At 37.0% G+C, this 26,586-nt stretch overlaps 1 protein-coding gene across 3 annotated transcripts in view; it reads left to right on the top strand.

The window, feature by feature from the left end:
* Window positions 1-534: 534 nt before the first annotated feature.
* HIBCH (3-hydroxyisobutyryl-CoA hydrolase) overlaps window positions 535-26,586 on the top strand; it is a 43,036-nt gene continuing 16,984 nt past the window's right edge. Inside the window, exons 1-8 of one of the 3 annotated variants that reach the window (XM_031045835.2) lie at window positions 549-704; window positions 1,397-1,458; window positions 1,652-1,694; window positions 2,442-2,582; window positions 4,028-4,112; window positions 4,986-5,066; window positions 5,744-5,796; window positions 21,892-21,970. In XM_031045835.2, the coding sequence (XP_030901695.1) occupies window positions 2,553-2,582; window positions 4,028-4,112; window positions 4,986-5,066; window positions 5,744-5,796; window positions 21,892-21,970 (328 nt within the window). In that variant the 5' untranslated portion in view covers window positions 549-704; window positions 1,397-1,458; window positions 1,652-1,694; window positions 2,442-2,552. Of the gene's footprint in view, window positions 705-1,396; window positions 1,459-1,651; window positions 1,695-2,441; window positions 2,583-4,027; window positions 4,113-4,985; window positions 5,067-5,743; window positions 5,797-21,891; window positions 21,971-26,586 lie in introns of all 3 variants that reach the window. The other 2 variants (XM_005145611.4, XM_031045834.2) reach the window with 2 other exon arrangements.

Here is a 26,586-nt window from a genome sequence, read left to right as displayed (position 1 = left end):
ACCTTCCAGGATAACCAAGTTTTGGTGGGATGTTACATCAGAGCGGCTCCTTAACCCCAGCTCACGAATCTGTGTCAGTCACTAAGAGGCAGCACAGGTGTGGCTGCAAGTGTAAGGAATAAAAGGAGAGAGCTGGAGATCAGACATTTAAGAAATCAGTTTTGCTGTTGAAACAACTCATCACCAAAATGCAAGGTTCAATCTAGAAAGCTCGGCTCTGAAGGTAGTTTAGTAATGCCGGCTTTCTCCACTTTGAGCAGCTACCACCATGGTTTAAGCTACACTTGCTTCACCAACTGAAGAAACAGCTTCACCTCATGTCCTCATACCTCCTGGGTTAATCCAGGACGCGAAGCAGCACCTCTTCAGCCCAGATCCTACCGAGGTAAGGAAAAACCTTTCAACAGAACTACCGAGCAAAGGGCCTGCTTACAAACCCCATGCCGTTGCCTAGCTGTCCTTTGTCAGACGCTATACTGACTGGAAGAGGTCTGTTCATGTACGGGATGAGGAAGAAGAGGTCCTGAAGCAGACAGCTGTCCCTCCGAACCACCCACCTACCCGAAGTGGCGTGAGGTGAACGGAGACCCGCCTCGCGCATGCGCCCTACCTCGCTCCCGACGGATCGTATCGCTCACCCGATGACGACGATCGATCGCGCCTTCTGTCGCCATGGCGGCCCGGGTGCTGAGGCCGCTGCCCAGGTAACGGGGAGGGGGCCGTGGCCGCACTGTGGGGCGGCGAAGCTGCTCCCATTTCCCCCTTTCTCCCCGCCGAGGAGAGATGTAAATGGCGCCGGGCCGGCCGCCCCCGCAGCTTGCGGCGGGAGGCAGTGGCCTGGGAAAGCCTCTAGTGCTGGGGGCTGAAACCTTCTGAGCTAGGATAAAAGATGATTTAGACCCAAATTAACTTTCCCATTCCAAAATGAATATGTAGTTTAGAATGCCGGAACGTTAGAATGTAAAATGTTAATTGGCCGTGTTTTGCGCTCTTAAGTAGCTGAAAGATAGTTTGTGAGTGCTGATGCAAGCTAGGTGCCTGAAGCCCAGTGAATGCGCCTGTTAACTGTCCTTAACAGAATACACTGACAGTTAACACAGCCTCGTCAGTTAAATTGAGAAACATGTTCACAAAGTGTCCTAGCATTGGTATTTCCTGTCAGTAATAGAAGCATGAGTTCAAGTTGTTCATAAACCCTACCTAAATGTATGTACACACAAGGACATGAGGGCAGGTTTCTTGTAATGGAAGCTTTGGGAATAGACAAGTCTTTGACAAGACTACTAAAAGGAAATGTTAGGATTTAAACACCCAGGAAAAGGCTGTAAATCTTTAAAAAACACAGACTGCTAAGTAGCAATCATATCCACCAAACTCCTTGTCTTACTGTTTACAGTTCCCGTAACTTGAACACATCAAAACCAGTAGCTGACATTGATATCTGCCATCTATTTACTAGTAAGCAAAGAAGTTTCCAACTGTTTTTAATTTAATTTAATTGTATGCTAATTTACTTGATTTTAAAAAGGAGAATGTAAAAAAACTTTGTGTTCAGATATTTTTCTGACAAAGCCTTGCTTAAATCAGCAGTTATATATTTGGGATTGAGTAGCTGGTTTATGGTTTTAGCTGTCTTTAATATTTCTTTCAGGCCAAAACCATTCAACAGACTGCAAATAATACTACAACATCTGGTAAGAACAGCATCTTGTTTGACTGAGCTGGAGGTTTCTAAGACTTCTAACTCCTCGAGAGAGACATGCAGCTTGTGTCTTTTCACAGTGATTCTAAATGCCATCACTTATTGCTAGGCATAAGGCTGTCCCCGTCTTTGAGCACTTTATTACAAGTTTCTGTGGCACTGTAAATTAAAACTTAATTATTTTGGCCTTTTATAGCTGTTTTCTATGTTAACCTCTGTATATTCCTTAAATAAAATCCAACTGTGAGTTTGAAATCAGTTGGGAAAATAGTTCAGTGATATGTTCTCTACTACTAAAGATTACTTACAGACAAAGCAATGTGTACATTTGGGTTTCCAGTGTCAAACTGCCAGTAGGGACGCATAGAACTATCATTGTTACAATTGTTGGAGGTGTTTTCAGAATGCTAGTTGTAAGGAACCGTGGTTTTGTGTTTTATTGGGGCAGTTTTGGTGGTGTGTTTTTGAATTAATTCAATTGTCAGTGTGTAGCTCAAAAACTTGTCTAAGGTTTATTATTCTCAAGGACTCAGGCATAAGGTGTTTTTGAAAAAAAACTGCTCAGGAATTGCAAATAAAACTTGAAGCACAGTGGGAAAGCCTCAGTGTACATTTCCAAAATGCATGCTTTATGATCTTAAATGTTATGAGAATATTTCCATAAACACTCTTGTATGGATGTTACTCAGGGTATCTAACTGATGACATTTGGTTTATTTATTTGTATTTGCATGTACAGAAGATTTCTAAGCAAACAGATTCAACAGCTGAAGTCTTGTTGGAAAAGAAAGGAGGTGCAGGAATAATAACTTTGAATAGACCCAAGGCTCTCAATGCGCTAAATCTTTCGATGATCCGACAAATTTATCCACAAATAAAGGTTAGTAGCTCCACTTCTACCCATCCATTATACATACATATCCAAAGCCAATTTTAAAATTCAGTCTGACACTTCTTAGTGTACTGATTTAAAGAATAAAAGTCTGTAAATGCATTGGCCAATGAGCCATTTATAGTATGGGAAAGAACAGACAGTTTTAAATAAGTTAGAGAAGACATGTCAAAGAAACAAGCTGTCAGACAAAGTTAAATTTAAAATCTGGATAGATAGAGACATCTGTATTAAAAGTAGAACTGAATTAAAAGCAAGAAGGGCTCATGGTTTATATATTCCTTTTGGCAACACCCAGCTGGTCATTCAGCATGCATGAATTTCAGGATGTACAGTTGTGTTGCCTTTTGGTTCGGTGCATGTTTTGGGGGGAGGATGCATCTCTGAAATAAAGCTCAAGCCATTTGAAAACAAGGTGCTGTTAGTTTCATTCCTTTAAGAACTTTATATATTTACAGGCACTTTTTACAAGCTAATGAAGTAATGTGAATTTTTAAGCATGCAAATAGTCTTTTTTAATTTAATGATACTATTTATGATATGCACAAAGTCAGACTTACTAGATACCAGTATTTGTTGGATAGTTGCCTGCCTTTTGGTATTTTGGTAGACAGATGTATTGCAAGTTTATGCATTCTTATAAGAACGTTTACAGACATACTTAATCTGTAGTGCTGAGTATTGGGTTTTATTTGAAGCACAACCTTGAAAGGTGGCGTAATTTTAAGTACACTTGCTGGTATACAGAAATGTCCTGTCTTTTTTTGTCTGGGTCTTTACTTGAATAAGGGATATATAAGAATAGTTTAAAGGGCAGGGGGAGGGAAAACCTGTAGATAGCATCTTTTTCTCAATATTGTTGTATCACTGCTGAAGTCTTGTACCACTGTATTCAGGAAAAAAACCCCAACAAACAACAACATGGTCGTTGTACCTAGCAAAACATCTGTGCACAAATTGATTTATTTCAGAAAAAAAATCTGATGAGCATTGATCACAGTAATTTTGACAAAATCCATCAATAATATAATCTCTGTTTTCCTTGCCATACATTTTAGATTTACACAACTTTCATGATTTTTCCTGAGACATTGTTGTTGTATCTTCTGTGTTCCTAGCTTTATGCCTCAGCATTGTGTTCCAGTTGGGATTTATGCTGGACCCTGTTTTAGGGAGTGCTGTCTTTCTTCAAGTTGGGATTACTACACAGGCATTTTCTGAAATACATGAGGCAACTGTGCTAATCTCTGATGTCAAAGTTAAATAGGACACAGGTGTGGTGGAAAGACATTTAGCTGTCAGTGTAAGACAAAGTATTTTCAAGTACAGTTTGATTTGCTTTTTGAGAAAGTAAAGTAAGTATTTACAACATACAGAGAAAGCATTTTTTTTGTGCACTTTAATCTTACATGGAAACATTTACTTCTTTTTAGACCTGGGAGAAAGATCCTGAAACTTTTCTAATCATTATAAAGGGAACTGGAGGAAAAGCTTTTTGTGCTGGGGGTGACATCAGAGGTAAGGAGTAGTGTCACTTGAACATTTAACATGTCTTTGCCAGTTACTATTTTGCATTGGTTTATTTACTGCGCCTTGGGTAAGCACAGCCTTGCTACACAAAAGTAAGAGAAATTGTTCTTCTGATGCCTTGATGTGCAGATGCTATTTAAGTTACTTGTCAGGAGACAGCTGTCAGAATGTTGTATAAGAGTAAAAATTGCACTTTTATGAATAACTGGTAATAGCAGTCAGTCATTCGTGAGAAAAGAGGGTCCTTGTCTCTACCTTTTTCTTCCTGGATTTTCATTACTGACAGCTTCTTTACGAGAAATTTGAAGAGTCCTAGTAAGTAACTTTTACTGTAAGATAATTTGTGTCTGATGTTTTAGTTGGCTGTATAAAGAGCTGACAATGGTTATCCATGTATCTGTGATTATTTTGTAACTAAAAACTGTAGGAAACCTCCAGACTGTGAAAATTAGCAGTTGTTTTAAATTTTAGGTGAACAAGCAGCACAGGTTATTATCAAATTATGTCCTGCTCCCATTGGCTTCTCAGTTTTAGTATTCAGAATTTTCAGTATAATCAGTTTTAAGTAACTGTTCTATATATTGATATGAAATACCACAACTGTCATACATTGAAGGGGTTCCATGGCGTAGAAGATGAACTGCATGCTCACATGTATGTGGCAGTCTCTAGCATAATAAAATTGATTCATATTTGAAACTTTGAATTCATATTTAAGTTTGAGCAAATTTTCTCAACTAAAAGCAGGATTAAGTTGCGGCTTGATTGCAGTTGGAAGAAATTGTTTTCATGCAATATTAATTCTTATTTGCATTTTCCTTTAAACTTACAGTTATCTTTAGAATTTTTATTTCTCTTAAGCCATCATAGATGCAGGAAAAGTTGGAAATAAGCTGGCACAAGATTTCTTCAAAGAAGAATATACCCTGAACAATGCCATTGGTATGTTTAATAGCAAATTCTGAAACAGTACAGTTTTCAGAGTAGTGGTTTTGAATGTAAATTCACTTTCTCTCTTTCCTAATCTATAAAAAACTGAGATAGCATAATAGAAGTAGTTTTATGTTGGGTTTTTTAATACTGCTAGTGTAACATACTTCATTTTTGCATTATGCGTGCAGAATTTGTTTCTTTTGTTTAAGCTACTGTGATAGCTTATTGCATCCTATTGTTCTGGATAGTTACAATTCAGCTACAGATTAATTATGTTGTAGATGTGGACAGTGCAGTTCTGCACTAAGTACCATTGATCTACTTCAAAGAAGACTTGAGATAAAAATAGATGCATGGAAAATCATTAGTATTCAGTCAGAAGGCAGAAGTTCAAATTATGTTAAAGCTTTCCATTTAAATAAACTGCATAAATTAAGTTAGGAGTTAAATGCTTTAGTTTATTGGAAAGAACCTAGGAGTATGTGGTCTTAAAATAACTACCAGCAAAGACTGAGTAAAGATGTTTTCAGTTACCATGCATGGAAAGATTCAGAAGTCCACTCTGAATAAAACCGCTGTCTAATACTAGTGTTTTCAGGTCAGATTCATCAGTTCAGCTGATGTCACAGGACCATTGTCTTGAAAAAAAAATGTGCCTTTTTTGTTTTTTTTTACATTCCTTACAGGCACTTGCAAGAAGCCGTATGTGGCACTTATTGATGGCATTACAATGGGAGGGGTAAGTTAAGCACCTTGGTGTGCTATCTGTGATCATTTGTTTTAAAGTAATGTAATATGCTGTGATCAAGTTAAATGAAGCGCACGCATGGCATTTCAAACATTGCAATTCAAGAATAAGGATTGTAATGTGAACCTTTGTCTCTTGCTTGTCAGGGCAGCTTGCTGCTCTTCTAGTGCTTCTGCTGTTCTTTCATAGCCAGTGCAACTGTTTCTCTGAGGATCTGGCAGTTGTGTTAAGAGCAGAATCCTGTCACTGTGGAAAACGCCCCTTGCAAAGATTTTCAGAATACTGAAGTGTGAGTTTGTAGATCATACAAGAACTGAGTTTTCCACTCAAAATGTATTAAGAAATTGAACTATATACAATTAAAGGACAACTCCATGAAAACTTGTAAAAATTGTATTCTAAGCTGTACTTTAACAGACATTTGTGAGTTCTGTATTTTTCCAACAAATTATCTGAAAATGCTTCTACTTTCTCAACTTTGTAGTACTCCTAAAACATGAATTGCAAGATCCTGATTCTCTGTTACCCCTTCCAAGGCTATACCTTATTACTAAAGCAACATGGAAAGACTCCATCATATTGCTAGTTATACTTGGTGTTAATAATTCGTTCAGCTATTGGTGGCTCTGAACACTATGAGTAGGTAGTTAAGAGACCAGTACTGTACTTTTCCAAATGCTGAAATGTTATTCTCTTCAGCTTGACATCTGCTGGGTACATTTGCACTCTAGCAGGGAGTAGAATATAATAATCTTAAGTTATTTTGAACAGTGAGTTTGACAAGTAAAGTCTGCCTGCCATATTGTAGCTTAAATTTACATTCTTGCACATCAGTATGATATGGGCGTATAATCTGTTTAAGTTTGTCAAAGGCAGGATGATATAAGTGTAACAGTACATGATCCATCACTGGTCGTGACTCCTCCCTTTCCAACTTCCCTTGCACATTTCTTTCTGTGTATTTTGGCTGTGGTCTTTCCAGCTGGTGATCTAAAGATGCAATTCCTCTTTTCCCCTTTGCTGCTCTGCTACCAAGCCTCAGATCTCAGACCTCTAGAACAGCCCTTGAACTTGGCATGGTTGTACCGTTATCTTGTTTTGCTTCCTGTGTGGGAATGCTCTATCCTACTGTAATTATTTATCAGAACTGTTTCCATACAAAGGAGTTATTCTGTTCATGGTATAATTCGATGCTCTGTTTTAAGTCACTCAGATGTTTGGTTCTATGTTTTTAACACAATAAGTTCATATTTCATCCCTTTCATATGCCAAGATCTGGCTATCTTGATCCGTACAAGTGAGTGGGAGCTAGAAACATTTGTCACTCATGAACTACAGTAAATGCTTTTAAAACAAACTCACATTGAAACCGTTGGCTTTAGAAGCAAGTCATTTTAGCTTTGCCTTAAAATTCAAGGGACACCTCTTAACTGCAATTTCACTATAGTCAATGAACAAAAAGACAAACAGGTCAATCTCAAACTTGCTCAAAAAAACAGCACTGTACATGGAGTGCTCTGTTGTTCTAGTTTAAAATAAATTGAAAATCAGAATGTGTTAGAAACTCAGTTATTATGTGCTTAGGTAGTAAAAGTTGCTACTGATGCACAGATATCCCCTATTTGTGATCATAAAACTTGGAATTGTATCAAAGTAAACTATTTCCATTTCAGCATTGTTGATCAGAGGCTGGTAGATGGCTTTCGTGAGAGCTTAATTATCCAACAGATGGGGCTGTGGAGCTTGATTTCTGCACTCTTGTCTATGCTCCTGTAGTTCTTCAAAAATTGATATTCAGTATAAATGGATCTTTTCATTTTTTTTTGTACTTAGAACAGTAGGTTCAAGTAACAAGTATGTTTGATGAAGCAAAAGTGACTGCATTTTACTAAGCAACAGTGAAACAAGTTATAGATACCACATTTATTGCTAAAGGGCATATACAGTGGAAGGGAACACTGGGTGTATACTCTCATGATGCTGAAAACTATCAGATTATGATAATTATCAGATGCTGAAAATCTATTCAGCTTATTTTAGTTACTTCTATCTGTACACTTTTAATTCCTTGAAATGAAACACCTGAACAGTAGGCAAAAAAATGCAGAGTATTTAAACAGTTGTTTGTTCAGTGTTTTTTTAATATTGTTTCTAAATGAGGTCCTAAGTTTGGGTTTATTGGTTGCAAAAACTTCCAATCTTCTCCTGACTTCAGTGAACAGAAGTGTAAATTCAGCATAACTCTGTGGTTTTAAATAGGGCTTTGGCACAAAATACATTACTGTGTCATTGCTCTCTCTAACAGACTAAAAGGCTTAATAACAATGTTTTATACCTGTTTCAGAGCTAAGTAAAGTACACTAGATAGATTTGATTGGTGTTTTTAACTTTACATAAAGCCTACTTGAATCTCTGCCGTATTGCCAAAGCAGAAGTACATATATTCAGGAGCAAAGGCCACTGCTTTTAGTTTAGGGAGGAATCTGCAGCAGTGTCTACAACGTACCCACCTCCTTAAGTACCATATTTAGAACATGCATATTTTAGAAACTTCCTGAGCTATACTGTATTTCAGAACCATGGTGCTAAATAACTATCAGTAGTCACACTTGCCTCTCTATTCATATGGTACTTTTTGACATAAAGTAGGTCTGGTCTTCAGAAAGCCCTCTGGCAATAGGCATCACAGTTCAATTTTGTGCTTTGTGAAAAGCAATTTGCTGCTGTTTCAGGGCTATCATCTGATGCTACTGAATGCTTATATATTTAGTTATTAACAAGGCCAAAATATGCCCCCCAGTATTTGTTTTTCTACTGATGAGTAAAGACTGTTGCTCAAACACAGGATTTTTTTGCTTTGGAAACCATATACAGTATTTAATCCTTTAGTCTAACCTCTTGCATGATGTATTTGCTAAGTTTACTTTAGCAAGTTAAAAAATCTATAAAGGCTGTACCTTTATGTTACAGTTTTTGCTTTAACAATTAATGCTTTGAGTTTTAGGATGAGAAAACATCTTGTGGGGCAAATAGATTTTAACTTATATGGCTATGTGCAACATTCTCAGTATAGAAATGAAGTTGGATAGAGTAACCAGCTCTTTTAAGTCCTTTGCAAAATGCTGTGTTTGGAGTTATTCTGAGAATTTTATTTTCCAATCTGAAGAGATACTGCCATGTCCAATTCCCTCATATTCTAGGGCCCATTTTTCAAGAATATTGTTCTTGTACAGTAGTGCAGTACACAGTGCTGACTTTTATTCTCCCCTCAGTAGAGAAGGACCTCAGGTGTATTGGAGCATGAGAAGACAACCTATCAATTGGGTGTTTGGGTTCATGAGTAACTTTCTATTCATTTTGTCAACACACTTAGCAGTAGAGGTTTTCCTAAGCAAGGTATTTTATTTAAACTGAGAGTCTACATCTAGGTTACTTATGTGGAGCATCTTTAAGCTTCTGTTAGAGGGTGGAATTTTTTAAGTTTGAGTCTGTGTTAGTCACTTGGGTAGTAATGTTGAATATGTTAAGATGTAAACTACACAGAAGTATAGATCTGAGAGGAGGCTTGGGATTGTTCTTTTGTGCTTGAAGTAGTGTTAAGTATAGCTAGATGATTACTTAGCAGAGTCTCCAACAGCAAGAGTTCTGTTTTTTGCTGATGTCCTACCCAAGTACTTTGTTATTCTTTTAGGGTTCCCTAGTGTCTAGGTCTTTAGCATGTGTAATCAATATATTCCTGTCTTAGTCACAGCTCTCTTAAGAACATTTTGAGATACTTGCATTCCATGCTTCTAGCCAGGTCTCTTTTATAGGGGTAAAGATAGTTACTCAGCCTTTTCTATACATTAAGTCTTCTAACAATCCTCTGGAATCTTTCCAATTTTTGTACTTTACAGTTCATTATGAGAGACCAGACAATATTTCAGCTGGAAGATTCATCAGCACCAGGTAGAGCAGAATAATTATTCTCCATATATTGCAGAGATATTCTGTCACAAATAGCTAACTAGCAACTTCTCAAAGCATCAGATGCTAGGAAGCCACCACTTCTAGTTACTCTTAAAGCTATTACTCTCACCTCTTTCCTTCTTGCGTAATATTCCATGACAGTACCTTTCTTTACCACTAAACTTTTACCAAGTTTTAAGTCTTCTTCCTTGAACAGAACTTGTTTGTCAAAGCATCAGTCTTGTGGAGCTACCCTTTTCCTTAAAGACAAAAAAAGAATAGTACTAATTTTCTCCCTAAGAAGCCTGAGTGCCATCTCAGCTGGCATTGACTTTGACAGCTCCACCTCACCAGTCTGAATAGGCTTCCCAAGTACATTAAATCTAGGCTGTGCGGTATACTTCAGCCTTTTGGTTCCTGCCAGCCTGATACCTTAAGTAATTATTTTTTCAACAGCATTGCATCATTATGTGTATTAAGTTCATGGTTACTGTAAACCCCTGAAAAATGTCTATGCATTTGTTCTGTAGAAAACATACTTGTAATCTTGCATTTTATTTTGCTAAATGTAGTTATTTTTATTCCATTAGCTTCTATCTGGTCTCCAAAGTGAGATGGTTTTGAATTCTTATTCATAGTGTTTGCCTTCCCAAAAAGTAATCTGTAAATTCTAGAAAACTTTGTTTTCATTATAGAATCATAGAACAGTAAGGGTTGGAAAGGACCTTAAGATCATCCAGTTCCAACCCCCTTGCCATGGGCAGGGACACCTCACACTAAACCATATCACCCAAGGCTCTGTCCAACCTGGCCTTGAACACTGTCAGGGACGGAGCATTCACTACCTCCCTGGGCAACCCATTCCAGTACCTCACCACCCTCACAGTAAAGAATTTCTTCCTTATATCCAATCTAAACCTCTGCTGTTTAAGTTTCAACCTGTTACCCCTTGTCCTATCACTACAGTCCCTAATGAATAGTCCCTCACCAGCATCCATATAGGCCCCCTTCAGGTACTGGAAGGCCACTATGAAGTCTCCACGCAGCCTTCTCTTCTCCAGGCTGAACAGCCCCAACTTTCTCAGCCTGTCTTCATATGGGAGGTTCTCCAGTCCCCTGATCATCCTCGTGGCCCTCCTCTGGACTTGTTCTAACAGTTCCATGTCCTTTTTATGTTGAGGGCACCAGAACTGCACACAGTACTCCAAATGAGGTCTGATGAGAGCAGAGTAGAGGGGCAGGATCACCTCCTTCGGCCTGCTGGTCACGCTCCTTTTGATGCAGCCCAGGATACGGTTGGCTTTGTGGGCTGCAAGCACACACTGAAGCTGGCTCATGTTCAGTTTCTCATCAACCAGCATGCCCAAGTCCTTCTCCGCAGGGCTGCTCTCAATCTCTTCTCTGCCCAACCTGTAGCTGTGCCTAGGATTGCTCCGACCCAGGTGTAGGACCTTGCACTTGGCATGGTTAAACTTCATGAGGTTGGCATCGGCCACCTCACAAGTGTGTCAAGGTCCCTCTGGATGGCATTCCTTCCCTCCAGCGTATCAACTGAACCACACAGCTTGGTGTCATTGGCAAACTTGCTGAGGTCACACTCAATCCCATTGTCCATGTCACTGACAAAGATACTAAACAAGACTGGTCCCAACACCGATCCCTGAAGGACACCACTCATTACTGGTTTCTAGCTGAACATTGAGCCATTGACCACAACTCTTTGAGTGCGACCATCCAGCCAGTTCTTTATCCACCGAGTGGTCCACCTATCAAATTGATGTCTCTCCAGTTTAGAGACAAGGATGTTGTGTGGGACAGTGTTGAACACTTTGCACAAGTCCAGGTAGATGACATCAACTGCTCCACCCCTGTCCATTGGTTCCATAGCCCCGTCATAGAAGTCCACCAAATTGGTCAGGCAGAATTTCCCCTTAGTGAAGCTGGCTGTCACCAAGCACCTTGTTGTTTTTCATGTGCCCTAGCATGCCTTCCAAGAGAATCTGCTCCAAGATTTTGCCAAGCAGATAATGAAAATATCAGATACAACTTCATGAATGATTGGCTTCTGTATGACCTCAGCTAGTGTGCCTCTCAGTTTTATTGCAGACTACTGGTAACTCTTAATACACTTTCAGGTGATTGTGCCCTCCATTTCATAGTGATACCATCTAGGCTGTGTTCCCCTAGTTGGTTTATGAGAGGTAACTATGTTGTGCATGTGAAAGCATCGGAAATGTCGCAGTTCAAAATATGAAGATTTTCAGACTGCTGCTTACAGTGTGACAGTCTCATTTTAATGAAGGGGTTATGTAGGAGTTCCACAGAACAGATGCAGCCAAAGCCCTGAATCTATTCTCTAGTTTGGCAATACTGCTGTGCAGCTAAATATGCTTCCCTTTTGGACTACAGATTCAGAACTCATGTGTATTTTTATGTTGCAGCAGAATTGGACTGAGTACCTAATAATTAGCTTTACTTCTTCTTTGTATTAGTGCTACTTCATTTTCAGCAAAAGATTCCAGAGCCTGACATTGTTAGAGGAAGCCAGCTTTCCTGTAAATCAGACCTGGTCTGTAATCTTTAAGGCAGAAATTTGCTTAGTTGAAGTTTGCATCTTAGTAACTCTTTGATGTTGTATCATGTAAGGTCCATTTGTCTTAGAAAGCGTTTAATAATAGTAATTTTTTTGTGGGGAAGGGTGACATTTTAACTTTCTTCAGGAAAAAGTAGAACACTTCTCTGTTTTAAGCTTCTATTGTGCTTTAATCAATAAAGACTTGTCTAAATTTGAATTAACAATTTTTAGAGGGAATTTCCAGTGTTTTACTTCATTTTAGCCAGGCATATTTGTGAAATTTTACCTCACAACATTCTGAAAAGGTTTTATAATTATAAAAGTTTAAGTAATGCTTTATATATTCCTGATGCTAACTCTTTATAATAATGTTCTGACACCTGAGGGGAAAGGCTTGACAGAGATGGGTAATTTTTCATGGTAGCAAAGTTACTTAGTAGGTGAAAGTAAATGCCTGATATGCAGAATAATGCACTAACTGCAAGTGCTGGTGAAATCAAGTAGCAGTTTTTAAAAATAGCTTAAAAAAACCTAGTCCCCTGTGCTCTTGTGTGTGTTTATAGATGTTTGCTGCCAAAAAATGCATATTGGCTTATCACAATAGCAATTGGCCTACTTCCCATGGTTGCCCTGTATGGGAGAAAACATATTTGCTTACTTAGCTGTTTGAGGTTTTTGCATTGAATAAATAGCTGAAAGCTGTGGAGGAATTTGCCCCAAATGTAGCATACAAAGTTGTCTTTTTCTCAGGACTTAGTATTTCCAATAGAAATCATTCTGAATCACAGAAATCAGATTTATGTGAAAGGAAGGCCAGTTCCTAAAATAAAGGCATTTTTCATAAGGAGAGGTGATGTCAATTTTCAGGAGTATTTTTAGAAGTATTTTTACACTATGCAATGCTTGCATGTAATTTAAGCTGGAACTTTTTTTTTCCTAATGCTTGATAGAAAAACTAGGTGAAGTTTTCCAATTCAATATTCAAGATATCAGCTGCATCTTGCGCTTTTCTAAACTACCTGAAATGTTATCTGGAGGGGAAGACAGTCAGTATCTTGTTAATATACTGGTTATTTCCTACCATGTCTGTATGTTACCTTATGTAACGCTGCCTGCGTATGAGTGCTCTGACACATCTGGGCCTCATTCATCAAAGAAAACAAGGGTTTGGATGTTCAGTACAGGTTTAAGAGCATTTACTCAGACTGAAAATGTAATTTACTGTGAACAGATGAATTAATGTTTTCTTGAACAATGTTGTTAGACAATTGCTACAGGTGCCATGGGGATTCCACCAATATAGTTACTTACTCTTTAGGAGGATTTGGTCAACAGTTCTCATTACAGGAATATTTCTTATGAAGTAAATCTGTAATGATATACATTATAAGCAATTTGTATGTTATGCATTTAAGTCAAGAGAATTCCAGTACCCAAAGGAGCTGGAGCAGAGCAATAGCTGTCCTTGTCCCATTTTTATTCAGGTTGTATTGCCATAACTTCAGGAATGTTCCTTTCACTCCAAACATATACATAAAATTTCTGGCATGCATCTGCAAATAACATTTTTTACTTGTTTCTTCACAAATATGTTTATGAAAGTAATCATCAATGTTGAATTTAAGATATGTATTTGTAAAACGGAATTGTTTTTTGATTGCCTGATGTTCCATAGTCAGGACCAGAGCAGCATCAGAAAAAAACAAAACTTTCTTATTGCTGTGTATAAAAAACACAATTGAAATTTCTTACTCTCAGGCTTCACGAGTTAACCTCTGAGTCACACAGATTAACTACCAGCAGTTGCAGAAGGTGGGAGGAGGAAAGGGAGAGCTATAGACCACTGAATCTCAAGATTCAGTGATCTATAGCCTGAATATGCCCACTACCAAATCCAGTTTCCAGTATAGTAAAAGTGAGAGAGAAGGCTCTGCCCTCACGCTGTGCCATTTGTAAGTACAGATGTCTATGCAGACAGTCTTTCCTTCTGAGCAAGTTGCCTGGTATTGCTATTTTTTCTTTCAGACTAGTGAAAGAAAATCACCGTGTAATTTACATCTGACTTAGGAATATACGTATATATATATATGTACATATCGTCTGCTTTGGGTGATTAATTGCAACATACTAAAGTTAATGAAAAATTATTTTACATAGCACAGTGCTTCTATACTGTAATGGATATTATTACCCCTTTAAGCCTTTTTTTACAGCTAGGAAATTGGAACTTAGACATGTCAGTGTTTCTTGGAATTTCTCCTAATTCTTCTTTTTCTTTTTACAGTAATGTCATGCCTCTTGTCAGTTACCGTGTGCTGAAACTTGAACATCTTTGGTTTTGTTTTAATTTATGCTCTAAAATCTGCCCTGAAGTAAAAGTAATTGTCATACTAAACCTAGATAAGCTGCTTTCCAGTTCGCTCTCTTCCTCTCCCCCTCCCTCTGGAAACTCGTGTGTGTACCACACAGAAGCTTGTGGCTTGTTTTGTTGCCAGTTCTTCAAAGTGGAAGGCAGCTTTTACTGTAAAGTAGAACAGAGATTTCTCAAGTGGTTATTTGTTGTACTTTGAAACAAATCTGTGTGAGATTGATTTGAGTGCCTCTTAGCTTCTGTAATATAGGATATTGAAAACAATGCTGAGACGGTACTAAGGCAGGACTCACTCTTTGCTGACACAACAGTATATTTACCATCTGGCACATTGGTCTGCCTCCTAAGCTCCTGTGTGTGATCCTAGGGACAAATGGTGCACTTGATTTTGTAGCTAATCGGACTATAATATCAGCAGCTCTTGACATCAGCAGAAAATAACCACTGAATGTTTGACTGGCCTGTGATGTTATTCCCTGAAGGGCTTATCATAAAGCACAGTCTCAAAAACAAGTATTTTAAATTGTGGGTCAGTATTGGTGCAGTAAGTAAAACTCCTCTTTCCTCCCTCTCCAAACTCTACAATAACAGAGTTTAATGTACACTATAAAAATGAATGGATGCCACTATTTTACACCAAGAAAGGAAAGGCAGACTTCCTGAATATACATTGTACAGATGCTGGTATCATGCAACCATACTGCACCTAGTATTTTAGAATTACAGAATGTTTGCGTTTCTGTTCAATGTAATGCCATGTAGATCAAACATAAAGCAAAACACCACTTGTCTGCTCTGAGACTGAAGCTGAAGCTTTAAGCTGTACTTTTCTAGATAATTATTATTTTTTTTTCCTGAAACCTCTCTATGTTTCTTGCAGTAGCTACATTTTTAAGGGATACAGAAGACCAAAGGGAATGAGCTTGTCTTCCAGGATTTTATAAGTAATTAAAAAAAAAAACCTGTAGTATCTTTTTCTGAACAAACATGGCCAGTATAGGGAAAGACTGTAGAACAGCATTGAGGGGAAAAAAGAATGCTGTCAAATTTAACACTAGAAAAAGTTTCAGTTGGAAGTAATTAATTACTTTTGTTGTAGACTGTCAGAGCTAAGCCTTATTACGTCTTCTCTTTCTGTTGCAGCAGAAGTCTTGTGTTCATAAAAAGTTCTGCTTCTTCCAACATGGGTGTTTTCTATCAGACATAGCTGACTTAATGCCAGAAAGTTTTGTAGGCTTACTAAATGTAAGTCTTAGAAAATAATACACAGTAGTGAGGAAGAATCAAAGAAACCAGTTTTAATTCTGGAAATAAGTTATTCCTGAAAATTCTGAATAATCAGCAGGAATTCTTTGTAGAAGTTACTGTGTTTGCATCATGGTTGTGGAGCTGCAGTGTCTGTACGCCAGACTGGACCATGAGACCACACTGTTCAACCTGCTGCCTTTTGTCTTGGAGGAGCCAACATACTTCACAAGGGAGGATATGAAACTGCAGGCACTCAAATCCTTAGTGAAACCATGGGTTTAACTGCCACCACAGCATCTGTATGGGCTGCCATGTGGGATTGCACCCTAGTATGGGTGCTCACCAGCAGAAGACTGGATCAGTCCTTGCAGATTACGTAGGGGAAAAAACACTGCTATTGCAGCTAACTACTCTAATAAAAATAGTTTGAAACCATTTGTAAGCTTTTTCTGGTAGCAGAAACATCAAAAGAGGCCTTTTAAAAATTCAGTCTAAATTCTGTGGATAAAGGACACTTGTAGCAGCATTGGTGCACAGAATGGCCTATGTGGGTTTTTTCCCCCAAATTTCACTGTAAGAAGAACCCGACCTAAATTATTACTGTTAATGTAGTTGGATCAAATTTGTTTAAATAATTAGAGGTCAGAGTAACACAACTGACACATCAGATATGATTACAGATAATCCATCTGCATTCAAATGGCTGTGCATTCAAATGGTCGTGCCTCTTATTTCTGCAGGAATTTGGGCTGAGAATCTCTAGTACATAATCAGTGTGTGTAAATTAATACACTTACGTTACATTAATATTTTATGTTTTAAAATACCACACTAGGTGATTGAAAATTTTACAAAAATCCTGTTTTTAATGATATTTAAAAAATACGTGTATAAAGTTGATTTATATGTCATCAGCCAAAGAACGTGATATCCCTGGTCCAGACTGATCTCTTATGCTGCGTTGCTTTGGTTCACTAAGTCATCTTCTCTGTTAGTATCTACAGATAAAAATGGATTATACTCTTTGGAGTAGTCCATAATATTAATGATGAATGGAGATTAATTTTGATTCAGTTTAAGCCTTGCTACGTCTGGATGCAAGTGGTAATGCTCTTACATCAGTGATTTTTGACCTAACATAGCTATAAGCTCCTCCTGCTTCCTGAATCAATTCCACTCACTTTGCCAACTAATGCTTTTGAAAACATTTTTGCTGCACCTTAGCTGTTTTTGCACATCTGTATTCAGATGTATTTGTTGTGTTATGCTCAGTTTGTTTGTTAATTGCCACATTTCTTTTGTGGCATTTGCCCTACCAGGAACCGTATTTTGCTGCAGTTCAAAATGAATGTTAGCATTGAATGTGAACTGTTACTTTCAGTGTTTTCAATTCAAGCAGGATTTTCAAAATGTTAATATTGGTATTGTCATAAAGTTATTTGCTTTCATGGCTAAAAATTCTTTATCAGCCTAGTGAAGATAATACAGACAACGTTCTGGAAGGCCTTTTCTGGTAGTATTTCTTTTATTCTGTTACACTTTCTTAGGCAGTGCTTCCTTTGCAGTCTGAGTTAGATTATTTAGTAAATAGACAAGTGTTATTTATGGTTTTGCTGTGACACAGATCTGCATTTCTGCATGTGAACAGAAGTTTACATGTGTAATTCAGGAAGGGCTTACTTATTCTGCTCTGTTGTGGTGGCCCTTAATTTCTTAACTTCCTTAGACATGATGAGTTCTCTGATTTACTAGTATGGGTCATTCTCAATTTAAGATAATGGAGCCTTCTGGCTATGACTTAAGACTTATAGCTTTTAAGATTTATAGTAGCTGTATTCCATTTTTCCATCTATGAGTAATTTGCACCTTGTTTTTTGTTAGAAAAATACTTTTAATAAGGTTCTGTATTCATCATGAGAAAAAAAAATGGAAATCAATGATAAATTTTCTATGTGCAGTCACATAATGACTTTTGAAATACAGCATTGAGTAGGAAATCGTGTACAGGAAGTAAAAGTCACATACTCTGTTTTTTTCAGAAGCTTGTTGAGGAATTCAGACCAAGCTGCCTGTAATACTATGTTCCTCCTTGAGGACATCTAGCAGTCAAGTTGTAACACACTGCTTTTAAGATTAGTATCCATGTAGTAATAAATCTGTAATTTGTAACCAAATGCCTTCCTAGACAATATCTCCAGTAATATATTATCAGACCACCATTTCTGCTCTTACCTGGTTTTGATTAATTCTTATATAAACCCTACAAAAAGGTTATTTAAATTGATTGCTTGTTAATTTCTCAACTCCCTAACTTCTACTCACGTTAAGTATCTTTTACAAAATTCAAACATTCAGCTACCAGTGGAAAATGAAATGTCATGCTAGTATTAAGATAAACTGTCTGGATTAAAAACAAGCCTTGATATACCATAGGAATCAATTACCTTGGTAAAGTCTGAAGAAAGGCATTAGTTTTAGTATATATTTTAAGATCATGAAAGGTAGGACATTGACAGTGCAGGATATAGAGTATGTATGTGTAAATATGGGGAGTATCTGGGAAGTGAGCATAGCAGGTATTTGAATAGTGTGCCAAGAGACCCCAAAAGTGGGACTCGTATCTGGGTAAGATTCCATTTAAATTAAAGAAGAACATAAAATTACATAATCCAGAAGTAAAAAGTCATTTAGACTGCTGACTGGAAGTTTGTTCTTTACATGGGATACTATTAAACTAATAAGCATCTGTCCATTGTATTAGATGGTGAAGGCTAAACACATACAGGTTAAAAAAAAATTTGGGAAGTTGCAAATAAACATATGAAGGCATATGATCACAGTTTAATAAATTACTGGGGTTTGTATCCCCAAAGCATTTACTCATTTTTTTCACCTAATTTTATCTTAATGTAGGATTACTTAGAAATGATCTTCAAAGAAATAAGGACATATTTCTACCATTTTGTATATAGTGAGTAAGAAGAAAAATAAAGTTTTAGTCTTTCAAATGTACATCTAAAATTATGGTCTTATCTGAACTGTAAAACTAAAAGATATGAAGAAAACAAATCCAGTTAGGGCTTACACAGTTGAAAAAGTGAAATATGATTTAATTACTTCTCTCAAAAGAAAATTACCTCTTTCAACATTTTATTATTAAAACTATTTTTATCACTGTAAAATGAACAATCTTGGAAGAGAAGTTTTCTTCATGGAGTTCACACTTTACTCTTTGTTACTTAATAATCAAGCTGAAAATTTGAGTCTTTATATAAACTTCCAGTCATCTAGAAAATAGCCAGGAAAAATGCTTTACAATAGATAATATTTGTATTGTTAGTTAAGGGATTAGAAAAAATTAAAGCATTGGAAAGAGCAAAATGGGTATTTTTTTTTTAATTGTGTTATGTTTTAAACGAGGTCATAATTATTGCTGAACATGCATAAATATAACAGGTGTTACGAAATGCAGTGAAAATATGCTGTTATGCTATGAAATAAAGAAGAGTTGGAAATTATGAAGTCACATTCCCATTTCATTTAAGAGTTCTAGAGCTGGTTTAGGAGTGAATGTAGCTTTATATTTGCAAGAGAACTGAAGACAGGGCCCTTGCATTTGCCTCTGCTCAGATGAGATCTACAGCATCTCACCAGTCCTCAAGTGAAAGGGCTGAAGGACAGATAAGTGATGAGCCACAGGTTGTACCCTTTGCAAATAAGATTGCAATTTTTTTGCTCAAATCCCATTAGCCTCCTTGAAACAGCAACACTTCATGTGTGTAGATTTGGCTTAGTCTGTGGATATAAAATCCAGTATGATAACCAGTTACCTTAAGTTACAGTTTCTCAGAAAATTAGACTAGAATCTTAAAAACTTCATACATCTGTATTAAAACTCTTGACTGACAGTTATTTTTTTACAGAAGAAACTTGAAGATGTTTTCAAATTTAGTCGTGTATCACCCTGATGAAGGCAGTGACAATTTCTTTCTGGGCAGAATTGTAAGAGAGGCCAGAGAAGAATGCATGAGACTGGTGTGAGGAAATGGATATGATTTTTATTGAGATAACTTCTCAAAATTTTAATGTAAAACCACCCAAAGATCTCTATAGATAAGCAGAAAGGTATTCTACTCTCTCCTCAAAAGCCTATCAAATATATAATGCTGGTCCAAACAAGTATCACCCAGTTAATTCCACTGGTTTTGTTGAAAAGTATAAAACCCTATGAAGACTACCACCCTTAGCTGGGTAAAATGACATTTTTCTAGTATCTAAGCAATTACAAATGCTACTGTCCTGGGTTCAGCAGTAGCAGTCATTTTTCTCCTTCTTAGTAGCTGGTGCAGTGCTGTGGTTTTGACTTTTGGCCTGGGAAGAACGCTTATAACACTGATGTTTTTAGTTGTTGCTAAGTAATGTTTACTCTGACCAAGGACTTTCTGAGTCTCATGCTCTGCCAGAGAGAAAGGGAAGCTGGGAGGAAGCAGAGACAGGACACCTGACCCAAACTAGCCAAAGAGGTATTCCATACCACAGCACATCATGCCCAGCATGTAGAACTGGGGACAGTTACCCGAAAGTGCTAGATCACTGCTGGGTCGGGCTGGGTATCGGTTGGCAGGTGGTGAATGGTTGTATTCTCTTCCCTTGTTATTTCCCTTATCATTATTATTATTGGTGGTAGCAGTAGTGGTTTGTGTTATACCTTAGTTACTCGACTGTTCTTATCTCAACCCGTGGGTGTTACATTCTTCTGATTCTCCTCCCCATCCCTCCAGGAGCAGGGAGAGAATGGGGGGGGAGGGAGTGGACAGCTGTGTAGTTTTTGAGTGAGAGGCTGGGCTTAAACCACAATTGATCTAATACACCTTCATTAGACACTGACTTCTTTTCATAAATGATATTTAGCGTGTCTTAATACTAAAATTGGATGTATAGGACTAAGCAAAGGGAAATTTAATGGAGAGGAAAGAAAGTAAGCTGGAATAGTGGAAAGGAAGAGAGAGAAAATATTTGTATGAAGAAACTTTTTGAGAAATACTCAGTAGAGGGTTTTGTCTCTAAGTACAATATGAACATTTCTGTGCACATGTGTCATATAGATAAACTTTTGAGAAGTGAGACTCTTGTGGTTGTGCTTAGTAACCCAAATTCTTTTGGATTACTTCAAATATTATTACTAATAGTAACTTTGTCAGATAACCATTTTTCTTTAAATTGGCAGTTTGCCTCTTGAACATTTGGCCAAAATTAAGTTTGTGTGAACTGAAAATATATATGTTTTTATTGGGCCTTGCTGCTGCTCACTGTCTAATCAGAAAATACGTGATAGATAACACCAGGAGCTCTTCTGATCTTGAAGGAAATGTCTCATCAGGAAGGACTGATAGAGAAGAGGGCTAAGTACTAGCTATTGGATACTAGATCTGTTTCTGCTTTGGAGAACAAAAGGCCCCTGGTTAAATAAGTGAGTTTCTAACCTCATACTTTGAATTTTAATCAATAATGGTGAAGGCTTTTGCTGCTTAAAATACTTTTGTATTGATAGAGTATATTATATTATAAGAATAGTTAATTATTATTTCTCTTTAAAGTATTATAATTAAAACTTTGTGCAATTCATATATATTCCAAAAGTAGTGGGTGGGTTTTGTTGGTGCTTTGAAGTATGTGCAAAAATTACAGATGGTGTAGTGTTTGAAAATGGTGATGACAATTGTTTGAATCATAGAATACCATTTCAGCCAAAGCATAAAGGTAATCTGATGCTTTATTAGCATTTTAACCATAAAAGGCCTTTTAATATTTTGTTGAGATGTGTGTGGTAAATCAAATATTTGATTGTAGAGCAAAGCAAGAGGTGTGCTACATGGGATTACGGTTATGATTATCTTTACTGATCATTTTATAACTGTGTCCTTTGCTTGTGCTCCATGCACAGGGAGTTGGACTTTCAGTCCATGGACATTTCCGAGTTGCTACAGAAAAGACAATTTTTGCAATGCCAGAAACAGCAATAGGTAAGTATTTTAACAGGTTATGACATGCTAACGTGTTTAAAGTTTTGCTGTTTGTGTAATAAGGATGAAATGAAAACAATTGGGGTAATGAAAGAATTTTAAAAAGGAATCAGAGGTGACCATGTATGGAAAGTATTTTCTATTAAATTAGTAGCAGCTTATCCATGCTCTGGCAAGCTGATCTTGAGGCTGTTAAACCTGGGGTTTACTGTCTAGACAACATGAAGACTGTTAGGGTACAGTCTGTAAAAAATGGAAGTATATCTGAGGAGCTAAGTCTTTGCTACAGATGTAGGCAGATGATGTCTGAAGATCCCAGTGCAAGCATGTCAGCTCTGCATTTGGAATTCAGTGTGAGTCAAACTCACTGTACTACTACAAGCAAATCTGCAATGTTAATGAGACAGATTTTGCAATTCTAGCTTTTCTTGTAGATTATTAATGTAAGCCCATTACATTTGCATACAGATTGTGTCTAGGCAAGATTGCAGTGTCATCTGTTTTAATAGCAACATGTACTTTGTGTTTTCTAATGTTTGATCCTACAGCTTCTTTGTCAGCTGAGATGTACAAAATAAAATATGTCTGAGAGCTATATGAATATGGTGGTATGGCTGAAGAAAAGCCAGTCAGATTACAGTGAAATCATTGTGAAATCATCCACATTTTCCTTCAAGAAAATCCTGGCACCAACAGGGTATCCACATTGAACTATTACAGTCTGGCATATATACTCCATTAATGCTTTCATTAATGTTGAAGTCCCTTTTCCCTGCTTATCAATAATGTTTATGAAGAATTCTCAAAGCCTGTAAGCTATCCTGCATTCCTCTGCAAATTTTTTAGTTTCTGTGTGTTTCCAAAACAAGGCAGCTGAAGAATGATTACAATTGTTATCTTTATGTCCTCAAGCAGGAAAATGAGACTAGTCTGAAATAGGTGGCCCTGTTCAAAAAATTTTTGGGAGTATAGAATTACCTGGTGGTTATACAGCTTAAATGGCACCAGACATGGTGGTTCTATTAGGTTTAGCCTTAGTTTCATCTTAAAGAATTAATTGTAAGAAGTAGTGATCATTATAGCAGGACTAAGTTGTAACATTCTGCTTTTGTTGAGAGTATTTTAAGTACAGTAATGTCATTACAGCTAATGTTAAAATGCTAGCTCAGCTGATAGGATTTTTGTTGTGTGCCCTGTCAGTAGTGCTTAAAAGGTCTAGGATTTTTCATATTTTTAAAGGGAGTCTTACGTATTACCTGATGTTTATTGCTATCTAGACTGCATGAAACATTTCAGAAGACATATTCTGAAATTCTTAAGATATTGAGCTGTGTCAAGTCAAAACATAATAACCCCCCAAATATAAGCAAGCTCACTATCATTTAAACTCCTGCAAAAAATAGTAGAGCAGTTCCTGCTAGCTGTAATTTCTCTGATCAGATAAATTTGGGATGAGAAAAAAAAAGAACTTTTGAAGCCCTTCAGATATTTTTCTCTGCTGAAGGACACAGTCAACTAAGTAGCTCCAGCACTAATACAACATGGATTTGCTAAACTCCTGAAGTTCATAATCAGTTGTTGTACGATAAAACCGTTTGAAGGAAACAATGCAGGTTTGTTTTTTAAACTGAACAGAGAGGTTGGCATATGAAATTATTCTAATAATAAAAGATACCTCCTTTGCTTTCTTTTTCAAAGGTAAAGATGTGAGTAGTGTTATATTAAGAAAATATTTACATACAGTTCTTGTGTTGACAGGGGCTTGCTTTAAAACAGCCCATGAAGACATGTAAGGGGAAAAGCTTAAAACTTGCTTAGGAAAGAAAGTAATTAAAAGCCTTTTAGGATCAGTTAGAAATAAAACCACTGAAAGCTGTTTGGGTTTAAAGGCTTAGTTGTTTTGATCTCTGTGGTGTATGTTTGAAGTGTCTAGCTGCCTAGATATTGTATTAATTGATTTTTTTCATATGTTCACTTGTTTCAGTAGGCATTACACCTTTTCTGTGAAATGAAAACAAACCATTCATTCAGCTGTTACATTTTTCACACAAATGCTCTGCAATTATACACCACCATAAATAAAAGGATATAGATAGATACGCCACTTTGCAAATAGAAACAAAAGGCAACTCTAGGTTGCAGGATTTTGACATAGATAAGATAAAGCACTGTAAAGCAGCCTAGATGTAGGAGGGTGTGTAAAAAAGACTGGTGAGGAGAACTGAAGATGAAAGCATACATTGTAGGAGGTAGGCTTTAGAGTAATGTTATAATAATACTGGACACTTTCTTGTAGATCGCTCCTAAGGTTTTAGCTTTCTGAGTTATTTAATAATAAATCTCCAGCCATCTCTGTAAGATAAGGTAGGAGTGTAGGAGAGCTGCCTTTATCTTCTATTTGGCAGCTGCAGAGTTTCACATTTGATATTACAGTTATATCTGTCTCAGAGTGCAGACTGCAAGTCAGCATAGACTTTTAGCCTTGTCAGCCCAGCAGATATTGAGTTCTTCTCTTACGTAAGTAGGGATTTGAAAAATTATTGGTAAATGCTATCAAAAAGGAAAAAAAAATCAAGTATATGGAATATGTTATGAAAAACCCAGTAGCAAGCAGAAATGTATGGGAAGCATTATTGAGAGAATTGAGAGGAATATGTACAACAGGGACAAGAGAAGTAAAATTATAAGAAGAAAGGTATACAGGGACCTTGAAAAGGATACAGTAGAAGTTATAGGGAACTATGTTTATACAGCTAAGTGTAAAGTGGATTAGTTACACCTTCACTAATTCTGCTTGTAAATTCCTTAATAATTAAAAGAAACTTTCATTCAGTTTAGTTTTATTTGCCTCTAAAGCAACTTAAGGTAATCAGCTTAAGTTGCTGTAGAGCTTGTTTAAGACTGATTTCCCTGTGTATAGCCATGTAGGGGGGCCCTAGAGATCCCAGTAGGAAGATGGCTTTTCCTCTGGAAACTTACTGGAGCATGGGGTGAATAGTACTTCATCAACAGTATTTTAATTGCAGTAAAGAGGAAAAGGCTGTTGTGGTCCTGATGAATGGGGAGAATAATGTAATTGCCTTTTTATTTTGGAGGGCATTTATAAGTTTGGTTTTGAAATGAGGATCATTTTTTTTTCAGTAGTAGGATATCCAAGGGGAGACAAATGAATAGAAACAAAACCAAATTACAGTCTTGGCATCAATATTCTGGATGTGATGCCTCAAACTGAGACAGTAAAATGTGGAGTAGACTATTCGGAAAGTGAGTACAAATGGAGAATATAGGTGATGAATCGGGGTTTTAGGGCTTTTAAAGGACAAGACATTCAGCATTTTAGAGCCAGCTGTATGTCTCAGTAGCCTGTGGTATGAGAAATAAATCAGTTAATGGGAGCACGCTTGTCAGCGGGAACAGGAACAAAACACTACGACTAATAGGAAATGGTGCCTAAAACCAACTTCATGATGTATTAGAGGCAGCAGAACTAAGGGAGGACAAAGAGGGAACCAGGGGAGGAGCTGAGAGACGGGTAAGGACCTAAGGCAGTGATAAAGTTTAAAGAGAAGCTGTCGGAAAGAAACCTCCGCTTGTTTCCATCCAAGGGGGAGGAATATTCAGGGACTACTGATTTCCCACATCTTAAAATACTTGTCGTAGGGTCTTCCTGTAGTACATACATTGACTTTTTTCTCTTGTGACAGAAAGCAGTTACTAGTTAGTGAACATTTACCACCTTCCATCAGAACCCCATTTAAAGTCCTTACGTACATCTTAATCTTCTCAGTTAATATCTCTGCTTTGGCAAGTGTTTTGTGGGTTTCTTATTGATCACTTGTATTCTTTTTCATTTCTGTCTCATTTATTCTCCCATAGTGAAAAACATCCACCACCACACTTAATTTCTTCAAATGACTTTCAGATTCTTGAATGCACTATTGGTGATTATTTCCAAGTAGCAACTGGACACTACTTCTTTCCATTTTCATTTCTGATATTGATGCAACTAAGCTTAAGTTTCCTTAAGTTTGTTAAAATTTACAAGAAGTGGTTGACTTCATTTTATAGGCTGTTATTGTAGATAATAGAATAAGGTAGATATTGAAAGAGAGACGATTTGAAATATTTAAACTTTGATAAAAGTCATATTTTTCAATTACAACTTTTAAAAGTCTTTTAAATTTTATTCATGGGTTTAAATGGTTAAGGTTACCCTATTGCATAGATTAAAAAAGTATGAATTTCAATCACTAAGTTGGGAAGTTTTATAAGTTTTTAAAATTGCAGGTTAGTCATAGTCCTGTCAAAGAGCCAGGTTTTAGCTCAGCATCTCATGCCTCCACCCTGAAGGCACCATGGCAATATTGTTATCTATTAATGAATTCTCAGCCCCCAAAATTGTTGAAACTCAGTTGTGCAAGAGGCACTTTATCATTGTTTGACACTTATCTTGTAATAAAAGATTTCAGAGAGAAAGCGGCATCATGTTTGAGTTTGCACAAATCAGTTCATAATTCTTCTGTTTTTTGCTGAGAGCAGCCTTGGTTGTTCAGGCATTTGAAAATGGCTCAAAATTTGTTGGCAAATAGAATTAACACTATTGTTTGGTATATGTT

This window comes from Melopsittacus undulatus, chromosome 8, assembly GCF_012275295.1.
Source record: "Melopsittacus undulatus isolate bMelUnd1 chromosome 8, bMelUnd1.mat.Z, whole genome shotgun sequence".
Taxonomy (NCBI): Eukaryota; Metazoa; Chordata; class Aves; order Psittaciformes; family Psittaculidae; genus Melopsittacus; species Melopsittacus undulatus.
This window is presented reverse-complemented; position numbering and strand designations above follow the sequence as displayed.